A 13896-nucleotide genomic window follows, 5' to 3' on the forward strand; every position below is an offset into this window, starting at 1 on the left:
CAAACTTCAGAAAAATGTGACGTGGGAAAAGTATAAGAAAGAAGTATGAGTAAAAATAATATTTCAGTGTCTATGAGGACGTTTCTTTTGAATTCCATGCTTTCCCTGGGTCACTGTATTTTTCAGTCGGACTTGAGTGTGAGGATGGTAACGTAACCGCCACAGAGATGTGCACGTGCCCAAACTCTGAATAAACACTGGGAACTTTCTAGTCAAAACTTTCTTTCTACTGCATTTTAGAATTGAGGTCATTCCTTTTTAGTTTCTGAAGTTGATTTTTTCCAGTTTAAAAAGAGGAGCTCGGATCTGTGTGGAAGCTGGGGTGATTTTTCCATGCCTGCCGTGTCGTGTTAGATGCAATGAAAAGCCTTTCAAAATGTAGATAAGACTTATGTACATTGGGAGACACTACTTGAAAATATGTAATTTAGATTGCCATCAATCTGAAAGAAAATATTGGGATTTTCTTATTGTTATGGAGAAAAAAACGCTCGAAAAGGACGCGGGGTGGCGCTGCAGCCTTAGAAGTTAGAAGGAACAAAGCCACCAAGCCGACTCTCCTTTACTCAGAGACTGAGCTAAAGAAGCAAGCAGGAAGAGGAGGGTGTCTAAGGCGGTTGCTCCGGGAAATCGAGGCCCTTGGATTGCCCACTAAGCCCAGTATCTGCCAGATATTGGGAGGTTGAGTCAGCGACAACGTGAGCCTGAGCTGGAGCAAGTTCGCTGAGAGACCAGAGGCGATGGAGGCCGGAGAGAGAAAGGAACACGTTCACAAACAAAGGCAAGTCCTGATATTCTTTGTCTTGCTGGGCATAGCTCAGGCTGGTTCCGAGCCTAAGCACTATTCAGTGGCTGAGGAAATGGAGAGTGGCTCCTTTGTGGCCAATTTGTTAAAAGATTTGGGGCTGGAGGTAGACGAGCTGTCTGCGCGGGCCCCCCGGGTCGTTTCCAAGGGGAAAAAATTGCATTTGCAGTTCGATAGGCAGACTGGGGATTTGTTGTTAAATGAGAAACTGGACCGGGAGGAGCTGTGTGGCACGACCGAGCCCTGTGTACTACCTTTCCAGGTGTTACTGGAAAATCCCTTGCAGTTTTTTCAGGCCCAGCTACGAATTAGGGACATAAATGATCATTCCCCAGTTTTCCTAGACAAAGAAATAATTTTGAAAATTTCAGAAAGTATCACTCCTGGAACTACTTTCCTAATAGAACGTGCTCAGGACTTAGATGTAGGAAGCAACAGTCTTCAAAGTTACACAATCAGCCCCAATTTCTACTTTCATCTTAAATTACAAGATAGTTCCGATGGCATAATATTACCACAGCTGGTGCTGGACAAAACATTGGATCGAGAGGAACAGTCTGAGATCAGGTTAACTCTCACAGCGCTGGATGGCGGAACTCCACCGAGGTCTGGCACTGCTGTGATCCACATTGAAGTCTTGGACATCAATGACAACGCCCCCGAGTTTGCAAAGCTGCTCTATGAGGTGCAGATCCCCGAGAACAGCCCTGTTGGATCCCAGGTTGTTACCGTCTCTGCTAGGGATTTAGATATTGGAGCCTATGGACAAATATCTTATGTATTTTCCCAAGCTTCTGAAGACATTCGCAAAACGTTTGGAATAAATGCAAAATCGGGAGAACTTGTCTTAACACAGAAACTGGATTTCGAATCCGTTCAGAATTATACAGTAAATATTCAGGCGACAGATGGTGGGGGCCTTTCTGGAAGTTGTGTGGTTTTTATCCAGGTGATGGATTTGAATGACAACCCTCCAGAACTGACCATATCTACACTTAACAATCAGATTCCAGAAAACTTGCAGGAGACCATAATTGCTGTGTTCAGTGTGTCAGATCCTGACTCGGGGGACAGTGGAAGGATGGTTTGCTCCATCCAAGATGATCTTCCTTTTTTCCTGAAGCCCTCCCTTGAGAATTTTTACACTCTTGTGACAAACACAGCCCTGGACAGGGAGACTGTATCTGAGTATAATGTCACCATCACCGTCACAGACTTGGGGACACCCAGGCTGAAGACAGAGCACAGCATAACCGTGCTGGTCTCCGACGTCAATGACAACGCCCCCACCTTCACCCAAACCTCCTACACCCTGTTCGTCCAAGAGAACAACAGCCCCGCCCTGCACATAGGCAGCGTCAGCGCCACGGACAGAGACTCAGGCACCAACGCCCAGGTCACCTACTCACTGCTGCCGCCCCAGGACCCACATGTGCCCCTCCCCTCCCTGGTCTCCATCAACGCGGACAACGGGCACCTGTTCTCCCTCAGGTCGCTGGACTACGAGGCCCTGCAGGCGTTCGAGTTCCGCGTGGGCGCCACAGACAGAGGCTCCCCTGCGCTGAGCAGCGAGGCGCTGGTGCGCGTCGTGGTGGTGGACGACAACGACAACTCGCCTTTCGTGTTGTACCCGCTGCAGAACAGCTCTGCGCCCTGCACCGAGCTGGTGCCCAGGGCGGCAGAGGCCGGCTACCTGGTGACCAAGGTGGTGGCGGTGGACGGAGACTCGGGCCAGAACGCCTGGCTGTCGTTCCAGCTGCTCAAGGCCACGGAGCCCGGGCTGTTCAGCGTGTGGGCGCACAATGGCGAGGTGCGCACCGCCAGGCCGCTGAGCGAGCGCGACGCGGCCAAGCACAGGCTGGTGGTGCTGGTGAAGGACAATGGCGAGCCTCCGCTGTCTGCCACCGTCACGCTGCACGTGCTCCTGGTGGATGGCTTCTCCCAGCCCTACCTGCCGCTCCCGGAAGCGGCCCCGGACCAGGCGCAGGCCGACTCGCTCACCGTCTACTTGGTCATCGCCTTGGCCTCTGTGTCCTCACTCTTCCTCTTCTCGGTGCTGCTGTTCCTGGTGGTGCGGCTGTGCAGGAGGAACAGGGCGGCCTCGGGGGGTCGCTGCTCAGTGCCTGAGGGCCACTTTCCTGGCCATCTGGTGGACATCAGCGGCACGGGGACCCTGTCCCAGAGCTACCAGTATGAGGTGTGTCTAACTGGAGGCTCAGGGACCAGCGAGTTCAAGTTCCTGAGGCCGATTATCCCCAATTTCCTTGCTCAGGGTGCAGAGAGGGTTAATGAGGCAAATCCTAGTGTCAGAAATAGCTTTGAATTCAGTTAAGTATTAAGTGTTAATAAGGGCCTACTGAGTCTAGCTCAGTTAACTTGTGGAAAGATTTTTTCCCCCCCGCTTTGCCCCTTGGAGGGGTTTGTTTTTTTTTTATTCCAAAGCAACTATCCTATTCCAATTCTATGCATGTTACTGGTATTTCTAAATATATGGGGTTTTTTTTTTGTGGTATAATGAATGTAAATTTTCTTTGTATTCTAATTATTGATAAGTCTCATTGTAATTTACTTTATTTAAAGTTTGAAAGTAAATTTCGTATTTTCAGAAATCTTTATTTTTATGTTAGAGCATCTTTTTCCAGTCTCATGGTTCACAGTTTCTAGGCAATTTTGAAGTCCTGCATTTAAAAATATTTGTTATTATTACATGGGTTAAATTTTTCCATCCCAGAATATTTGTGTTTGTTATCACCTCTTAGGCTAGTGTAACTTCTAGCCTGTGAACTCACATTGGCTAAATCTTTAACATAAGTATATTTATGAATAACATAGCAAGCACTGTCCTTATATTTTTCTAAATATATACTTCTTTAAAGTGTCAACATATGAAAATTGTGGCTCTATAGAGATTGTGAGAACTTGTACTGTTGGATTCTACAAGATATTCACATTATAAGTACTCAATAAATTTTTGCCAAAAATCACTCACTAGTGTTCTAAAATGTAGTTAAATAAATAGTAATGTCTAGTGATTTTCAAAAGCATGTTGATTCATCATGCCTTCTATTTCAATAGTTTTTAGAAGCCCTCTGCTTATTCCAGTCCTTTTAAAAATATGTTTTAATTATGAATAACCTTCTACTAATTCTGAGAACTGTATTAAAATCCAAAAATATGAGGGAATATATGTCTTTGTCCTCGACCAACTTTTAGAAATTTCAAACATAGCTTGTAGCTTGGTATTGCAGTTTTTAAATTTTTTCTGCAGCATTTAGAATTCAATTAGAAACAAGTTGGGGGTGGGAGGAAAGTATCTACCTCTACTCACTCTATCGTTTTGCACTGACTACTTCTATTTTTCCCTTTTCAGTTCTCTAGACTTTTCAATGCTTTTTGTAAAGGTGTTTGAACTATGTTTCTCAATAGTTCCCTCATTTATTGCATGATTTGCATTGTCACTGAAACATTGTAGGCTCTTAATAAAATTTTTGAATGACTGATTGAAAGAAAGAAGAGTCTTTATTTCACCTATGATATATTGACATTTGAATACACTAAAATATTTAAAGGACAAAATTTTGATGCAATTAGATACTCTAGTGTACAATGAATTATAATTTTGTTATTAATTGAATTTGTCACCATTATTCAAACAGTCTTTGGTGTTTCTTTCACCATACTTTTCCTTTTTCTCTTACTGCTAAATTTCAGTCTCCACTCCTGTCTACTGGTTTAAGGAATACAGATAGGAAAATTGTGGGTTTCAGTTTTATAATTTAAATTTTCTTCTATAGTTTCCTAAATGACTCATCCAACTTTCTTCATTGCTTCAAGTTTATGTTCTGATCCACACATTAAAACAAATTTTAATTCTTAATGTTATTCAGCCTATCTTTATTTTTATATCATTTTATGTATATTTGAATAAGCTATACTATTAAAATTATAATATGAATTTTAAAGGCCTCATTTTGAGATTAGCAGTGGTGTAGAGCACTATCTTGGCATCAAAAGTCTCTGGTAACCAACTTATTACCTGTAGAATTTATCACATAATTTCTGTCCCTCCACCCTAAATGATAGCTATTTCACTAGCTTGCAGTTATAATCAAATAAGATTATGTAAAGATGTAGGAATAGAATGCTGTTATTTTTAGTATCACCAATATTAAAAGTAAATAGATGAGCCAGCATGTAACATTCCTGATAACTGTGTAGAAGTACAAAAGAAGCTAGATTGAGCACTTGATATTTTCGTTTCTTTTCTCTGCCTACAAGCTTGCAATGGCTTCCTTTTGTTCTTGGAATAAAATCCAGGCACCCATTATTTGACCTGGGTTTATCTTTCTAGCCTTCCCTTTCCACTTATATTTGAGATACTAAGTTTTTCGGTACACTGTCCTTCTCCATTATCTTGAATAGATGCTTTACTGTGCCAGGGCCTTCACAAATTCTACAGTGTTAGCCTGGCACACTTCTCACATTTCATGTTCTGGATTAAATGGTGAATCTTTGGGGAAACTTTCTTAGCCCCTCCCCATTAAGTTAGGTCCCCTATTGCATACTTTCAGGGCACTCAGTATGTTTCCTATAGAGCCTTTTCACACTGTTTGAACATCTGTTTAAAGACTGTTCACCTCCTTAGGTGGAAAACTGTATAAGATATATAGACATTGTCTTGTTACCACCATATGCCTGACTTCTACAAACTCAATGATTGTGGAAATAAGTTAATACAGATGAAACAAATAATTGTAAAATTACTGTGAAATAATAAGAGGAAAAAGTACTCTAAAGTGTTCCTTGAGTATGAAAATATGGAAGGAATTAGGCGTTTGTAGCTCTCTGGATCTACTCTGTGATATGAGCCATTATATTTTTTATCACCTTGCACGAGGTTGTCTTTTCATTGTATTTTTCTGGCTATAAATGCAACTCATGTACATTTTACAAAATTTAGAAACTAAAAAAAACCCACAAATATGGCAGTAAAGCATGTTATCATCTAGAGCAAAATCCTTTAAAATTTGTGTGTAATAATTATAGAAGGGAATGTGTACATTTCCCCAAAATCATGTAAATGAGGACTCTACCAGGAACAATCACCTCTTTTAGATAAAAGCGCGTTTCATTTCCCTGGGATGCATTTATTTAACTCATATGACAGGAGAAACTCCTCCAGTAGCATCAACTGGGTTTAATAAGGGGAATAAGCAATAAAACAAAAAACAAAAACAAAAACACACCTTCTCCAAGATTTTGAAACTGTGAATGAACGCATGGTGGCGCTATTGACTAAGAAGGCGAATTAAACCACAGGCGTTTTGCGTACTCCGTGGCGCACGGATCCATTGCAGTAAATCAAGGATTGGGAGCCCCGGCAGCTTTTTAAGCAAGCAAATCTGAGCCTCTGGAAAGGATTATTCGCTAGGCCTTCTACAAAGGTTGTGTTTCCCAGCACTGTCTGAGGTTCGGCTGGGCGACATTCCCTGGAAGAACACGACACAAAGTGCAATGGAGGCCAGAGGAGACCGCTTTCTCAGACAAAGGCAAGTCCTGCTTCTCTTTATTTTTCTGGGTGGGTCTCTGGCTGTGTCCGAATCGAGACGCTATTCTGTGGCTGAGGAAAAAGAGAGGGGCTTTTTAATTGCCAACCTGGCAAAGGATCTGGGGCTGAGGGTAGAGGAACTGGCCGCGAGGGGGACCCAAGTTGTGTCCAAAGGAAACAAACAGCATTTTCAGCTCAATCATCAGACAGGTGATTTGCTCCTGAATGAGAAATTGGACCGCGAGGAGCTATGCGGCCCCACAGAACCATGTATACTGCATTTTCAGATATTACTGCAAAATCCTTTGCAGTTTGTTACAAATGAGCTGCAGATCATAGATGTAAATGACCATTCTCCGGTATTCTTTGAAAATGAAATGCAGCTGAAAATCCTAGAAAACACTCCTCCAGGAACAGTAATTCCTTTGGGAAATGCTGAGGACTTGGATGTGGGAAGAAACGGTCTCCAGAACTACACTATTGCTCCTAATTCCCATTTCCACGTACTCACACGCAGTCGTAGGGACGGAAAGAAGTACCCAGAACTAGTGCTGGACAAAGCGCTGGATCGAGAGGACCAGCCGGAGCTCAGCTTAACACTCGTGGCGCTGGATGGTGGCTCTCCACCACGGTCCGCGACAGCCCAGATCCACATCCTGGTCTTAGATATAAACGACAACGCCCCAGAATTTGCACAGTCACTCTACGAGGTTCAAGTTCTAGAGAACAGCCCACTTAACTCTGTCATTGTCACTGTCTCAGCTTCTGATTTAGATACAGGAAATTTTGGGACAATATCATATGCATTTTTTCATGCTTCTGAAGAAATTCGCAAAACTTTTCAACTAAATCCAATTACTGGAGATATGCAACTAGTCGAATATTTGAATTTTGAAGCGATTAGTACCTACGAAGTCGACATCGAGGCCAAGGATGGCGGAGGCCTTTCGGGAAAATCTACAGTCCTAGTTCAGGTGGTTGATGTAAACGACAACCCACCAGAACTGAGTTTGTCATCAGTTAACAGCCCTATCCCCGAGAACTCAGAAGAGACTGTAGTGGCTGTTTTCAGTGTTTCTGATCTAGACTCTGGAGACAATGGAAGAGTGATGTGTTCCATCGAGAACAATCTTCCTTTCGTCCTGAAACCACCTGTAGAGAATTTTTACACCCTGGTGTCAGAAGGAGCGCTGGACAGAGAAAGTCAAGCCGAATATAACATCACCATCACCGTCACAGACTTGGGGACACCCAGACTGAAGACAGAGCACAGCATAACCGTGCTGGTCTCCGATGTCAATGACAACGCCCCCACCTTCACCCAAACCTCCTACACCCTGTTCGTCCAAGAGAACAACAGCCCCGCCCTGCACATAGGCAGCGTCAGCGCCACGGACAGAGACTCAGGCACCAACGCCCAGGTCACCTACTCGCTCCTGCAGCCCCAAGACCCACACCTGCCCCTCCCCTCCCTGGTCTCTATCAACGCGGACAACGGGCACCTGTTCGCTCTCAGGTCTCTGGACTACGAGGCCCTGCAGGCGTTCGAGTTCCGCGTGGGCGCCACAGACCGAGGTTCCCCTGCGTTGAGTAGCGAGGCGCTGGTGCGCATGGTGGTGGTGGACGACAACGACAACTCGCCCTTCGTGCTGTACCCGCTGCAGAACAGCTCTGCGCCCTGCACCGAGCTGGTGCCCAGGGCGGCAGAGGCCGGCTACCTGGTGACCAAGGTGGTGGCAGTGGACGGAGACTCGGGCCAGAACGCCTGGCTGTCGTTCCAGCTGCTCAAGGCCACGGAGCCCGGGCTGTTCAGCGTGTGGGCGCACAATGGCGAGGTGCGCACCGCCAGGCCGCTGAGCGAGCGCGACGCGGCCAAGCACAGGCTGGTGGTGCTGGTGAAGGACAATGGCGAGCCTCCGCTGTCTGCCACCGTCACGCTGCACGTACTCCTGGTGGATGGCTTCTCCCAGCCCTACCTGCCGCTCCCGGAAGCGGCCCCGGACCAGGCGCAGGCCGACTCGCTCACCGTCTACTTGGTCATCGCCTTGGCCTCTGTGTCCTCTCTCTTCCTCTTCTCGGTGCTGCTGTTCGTGGCTGTGCGGCTGTGCAGGAGGAACAGGGCGGCCTTGGGGGGTCGCTGCTCAGTGCCTGAGGGCCACTTTCCTGGCCATCTGGTGGACATCAGCGGCACAGGGACCCTGTCCCAGAGCTACCAGTATGAGGTGTGTCTAACTGGAGACTCAGGGACCAGCCAGTTCAAGTTCCTGAAGCCCGTTATCCCCAATTTCCTTGCTCAGGGTGCAGAGAGGGTTAATGATGCCAAGCCTAGTGTCAGGAATAGCTTTGAATTCAGTTAAGTGTTAATAAGGGCCTACTGAGTGTAGCTCAGTTAATTTGTGGAAAGTCCTTTTTTTACTGCTTTGTCTGGAGGTGTCTCTTTTGGTCTGGTTCAAGGCATATGGCAGTACTGGAGCTAAATTCCAATTCCCGGATTAGCTTAGGTTTCATTAACAGAAGAATCAAAAAGTAGTTTTTTGGCCATGAATGTTTTCTTCTTTAACCAAGAAACTTTAATTGATAGAACATTTTGTTTATATATTGATTCTCCTTTCTATGTAGTTACTTTGCTAATTCATGCATATTTTTCTTTTTTCTTCTGCTTTCTGGTTTACCAACACAGTCTTAATGGCTCATTTTCTTTTTCTAATAGGGGAGCAAAAATAAATTCATTATCTTTGGTGATTTCAAATAGTTTTTATTTTAAGTAACTCATTTCAAATTCTATATTTTGCAGCAATGTAGAGTTCCAAACCACCAATTTTATAATCTACCTTGTTGAATATATTCATATAATGTGCTTTACAATATTCCTAAAGCAGTTTTTTCTATGACTAATGGAGTTTGAGGATAGATGAGAATGTATTTTCTTTAAGATATAGTAATGTACCATCTTTTTAGGGGTATAGTACTCAAATGAAAGTAATACATTTAGTTCGGTTTCTATGTTGACATTTGCAATTAATGTTTCAATATTGTATATGCTTGTATTGGCCAAAAATAGACAAAAAAATATAGAGTAATACTGCAAACTACTCTTAGGTTTGCCTAAAGTGATTTCTTGATGACTGAGGGAAAAAAATTTAACCTACACCATCTTAAACAACTGATTGTTCATTTCAGCTTGACACAAAAACATTGTTTAGTAAGGCATCTGATGGGATGAAAATTTGTTTTGTACATTTTGAGATTTAAATGTTGTAAACTGGAGGACCATTTCTTTTTAATTTCAAGAAAGCACATGGATATATGTTCTCTAAATGCTGTAGATAAAAGTAGTGTCCCACCCAGTCCTACTTTATTATTAATGCCTACTTGCCATTTGTATGGTGATACAGGAGGGGTATATATTTTTTTCCTGTTCACTCCTTCAGATTTCAACCAGACATGATTTAGGATTATATATCGTCTTACTGGGATAAAAATTGTCCATCCATATCAGCATTCCACCTCCTACAATGTAATTTAAAAAAATGCACAAGAATAAAAAGGTCTAAAAAGGAAAGAGCAATATCATTGTGAAAATCTAAATTAACTACAACTAAGAACAAAATCTGAAAGCAACAAAAACATCAAATTTTATGACTATTTTGAGTGAAATAGAAAAACTTATTTTAAGTAACAAAATATTTAGTTCCTAATTAGAGAAATTTATTAGAAAAAAATTAATTTTCTTCTCACAGGCATTTTCTCATCCAGAGAGATAGAACTTTCCAGGAATTGCATATTCATAACTAGGAAAAAAGAGAATGGAAGTTCTCAAAGATTTTGAAAATTCCCAAAAGAGAAAGTGAATTTAAGATCTACATGCCTTTAATCATATCTTAAAGTATAATTATTATATAACCACATTAAAATGGCATCATTTTATGTAACCAAGCATCAAATGCATGGATCATTAATAATCAGAGGAAAATATTATTATCTTTCACTTTAAGTACCTTCTAGAGCTGTTTGAATCTGGCTCTTTTAGTCATATTTTTTTCTTCTTTTCATACTTAGCTGAGTTTCCATGAAGATCAGGCAAAAGGCAAAGAATTCTGATGAAGACCTGTCTTTATTTGGCTGCCTTAGTCCCAGGTAGTGTCAGAGCTAGGGAAGTATTCAATTGTGGAATCTATAGAGAGCAGTTTTCAGGCCTAGGAGGACATTCAAACTTGTCTTACCAAAAAATACTAACATAGTCATTTGGGCTGAATAAAAAAGACACCAGAGAGTTAATCTACATGAAAAAATAAAAGCATCATAAAGGTAACTACATAGACAGATATACCAAAAGACAGTATAAATGTATTTTTGTTTATAACTTTTTGATTTAAAAGATGACTGCATAAAACAATAATTATAAATATATGTACATAGGTATGTAATTTGTATGACAATACAGCTCAAAGGAGGGAGGAAGGAACAAAGCTATATACTTTGAAATTAAGTTGATATTAATCTTAACTAGATTGTTAAATTTAAGATATTAATTTTAATAACCAGGGAAACCATCAAGAAAATAACTAAGTTGGGCATAGTGGCTCATGCTCATAATCCCAGCATTTGGGGAGGCCACGATGGGAGTATTGCTTGAGCCTAGGGGTTCAAGACCAGCCTGAGCAACATAGTGAGACCCTGTCTCTACAAAAAAATTTTAAAAATTAGTCAGGCATAGCGGTGCATGCCTGTAGTCCCAGCTACTCAGGAAGCTGAAGTGGGAGGATTGCTTGAGCCCAGGAGTTTGAGGTTGCAGTGAGCTATGATTGTGCCATTGCAATCCAGCCTGGGCAACACAGCAAGACCATGTCAAAAAACCAAAAAGACAGAAAGAAAGAATGAACTAAAAAAATTAAAAGAAATAGTAAGGCAATTAAAATGGTACCCAAGAAAATATTTCTTTAACATGAAAGAAGACAATAGTGGAGGAATAAAATAAAAAGACATAAAACATGTGGAAAACAAAGCAAAATGGCAGATATAAATCTACCTTATCAGTAATTATATTAGATGTGAATACCACTCCAGTTAAAAAACAGAAATTGACAGAATGGATTTTTACAAATGATCCAACTACAAGAGACACCTTTTAGATTCAAAGACGCAAAGAAGTTGAAACTAAAAGGAAGGAAAAAGGTATACCATGTAGACAGTAACCAAAAGAGAGCTGAAATGACTACATTAATATCAGGCAAAATACACAATAAAACAAACAAAAATTTACTAAAAATAAATGTGAAGGAGAGGAATTTTACAATGATAAAAGGGCCAATCCATTGGGAAGATAGAACAATTTTAAACATACAATGCACCTAACAATACAGCCCCTAAATAAATGAAATAAAAACTTACAAAAATGAAAAAATGAATTCAACAATAACTGAAGATTTTAATGTCAGTACTTTCAATAATAGAACAACAAAATAGAATATAAACAAGAAAAAGGAAAACTTGAATAACATCATAAACTAACTGTACCTAAGAGAGAGCATTTCACTCAACAACAGCAGGATACACATTCTTCTCAAGTCCATATGGATCATTCTCCAGGCAAGACTATATGTTTGGCCATAAAGCAAGTCTCAATAAATTTAAAAGGGTTAAAATCATGCAAAGTATATTAGAAAAATTACTTTAGAAATTTTATTAATTTCTAATATAAAAATTATATTAGAAAAATTAGAAAGCAGTAGCAGGAGAACTCATCTAGTAATTTTAGTAGTTTTTTTGTGGATTCCTCAGTATTTTCTATATGCAAAATCATGTCACCTGCAAATATAGTTTATTTCTTCATTTTCCAATCTCTTATTTTTTTTCACCTGATTAATGATCAGACATTGAGTATTAGTTTTCTTTCCAGTTTCTCAGTTGTATAAGTATCTCTCTTTGCTAGTAACCATCTGTAAAGGGAGAGCATTTTAAAGGTTCTAACAAAAACTAAAAACTTGGGCTGGGTGTGGTGGCGCTTGCCTGTAGTCTCAGTTACTTGGCAGGTAGAGGCAGGAAGATTGCTTGAGGAGTATGAGGTTGCAGAGGTGTCATCATAGCTCATTGTACCCTGGCCTGGGAAAAAGAGTGAGACCCTGCCTCAAACAAACAAATAAATAAATGAGCAAACGAATGAACAAAAACTTGAATACAAATATATTTAATCTATTATATCGATGTACCCAAGGCAAGGCTAAAGCTTGGCTCCAAATTATGTAAATAATTGTTCAGCTCTTCAATTCTACTCAGGTATATAAGAGAATGGCTTCTGGGGTCACACTGTAATAATTCAAATTCTGGCTCTGCCTTTCACATGGTGTGGGACTTTGGACAGATGATTTAAACTCTCGATGTCTCAATTTCTTCATCCATAAAATGTGGCTAATAAGAGTGTCCACTGCACAGAGTTTTTTGGGGGATGAAATGAGTTAATATATGTAAAATGCTTTAGAATAATATCTGGCATATATTGTCATATATATGTTAATATTATTTAGATTGCATTTGCTTTTGGACTGCAAAAGGAACTCAAAAGAGCTGATTCTCAATACTTTTTCTATTTCAACATGTAAGAATAAGTTAAAAAGTATAGTTTGAATTTTTTCCTGAACTCTTTAACTTGAATCTAACTAGAACATGGTTACTATATTACAAACAATTTTCTCTTTGTTTTGCCCAGATTTGTTTTCCATTTTTGTCTAAAATAATATTCATTCTTTTTATTCCTTTCAGTATACATTTTTTATTACTTTTCCATTTTGTTCAATGTTGATGCATATTGTACCTCCTCTGATTTACTTTAAATGTGAAAGAAAATTCTAAGATATTAATATTATTGTTACTGCCATTGATATAGCTCTTACAGGAATTAATGGAAATAGAATCAAAGTAAATTTAATTAAATAGTGTTTACCATATATTATATTCTCATTTCTCAGAATTCTGAATTCAGTTTCAGACATGTTCATGACTGAATGTGTGATCTGACAATAATCTGCCTACATAGATAAAAACATCATTTGAGTGAATTAATTTATTGATTCAACTGGTATATATGGAATGACTGCTATAATCCATGCTTCTTTCAAAAATAATTTTTATTAATATTTTCTATCACTATCAGAATCTTATTGTCATCCTTCAAAAATAATTCATTAAACATGAATTATAAATTATAAATAATTAAATGAATTAGATAATTAAGTGAAATAACAAGATATTTAAGGGAAGGAATTCTTATGTGTGGCAAGCTAAGTGGCACTTCATTCAATATATTAATTGTAACCAGTAAACTGGTTAACTGTGTCCCAGTGATGCCAGTCCTTTCTTACTGTATCATCCTGATACAGCACACTACACACTGTGCTACACAGCTACACACTGTGCTGGAAACCATTTTATACACGTCTCTCCCTTTCACTATATACGAGCAGACACGGCCTAAGGGGCCCTTTGCTGATAGATTAAAATGTTTTAAATCAGTGATTCTTGTGTTCCCCAAAATCAGCTGGTCAAA

The 13896-nt window shown here is 40.3% G+C and overlaps 2 protein-coding genes across 2 annotated transcripts; both read left to right on the forward strand.

Moving 5' to 3' along the window:
• Window positions 1–740: 740 nt before the first annotated feature.
• LOC138393082 (protocadherin beta-2) lies at window positions 741–3137 on the forward strand. Its single transcript, XM_069484126.1, has one exon. It carries the CDS (start codon window positions 741–743, stop codon window positions 3135–3137), a length of 2397 nt encoding a protein of 798 aa, XP_069340227.1.
• A 3024-nt stretch (window positions 3138–6161) lies between these two features.
• On the forward strand, window positions 6162–9507 carry LOC138393083 (protocadherin beta-3). The gene has a single exon (XM_069484128.1). The coding sequence runs from the start codon at window positions 6320–6322 to the stop codon at window positions 8708–8710; it is 2391 nt and encodes a 796-aa protein (XP_069340229.1). The 5' UTR covers window positions 6162–6319; the 3' UTR covers window positions 8711–9507.
• The last annotated feature ends 4389 nt before the right edge of the window (window positions 9508–13896 follow it).

This window comes from Eulemur rufifrons, chromosome 10 (assembly GCF_041146395.1).
Source record: "Eulemur rufifrons isolate Redbay chromosome 10, OSU_ERuf_1, whole genome shotgun sequence".
Taxonomy (NCBI): domain Eukaryota; kingdom Metazoa; phylum Chordata; class Mammalia; order Primates; family Lemuridae; genus Eulemur; species Eulemur rufifrons.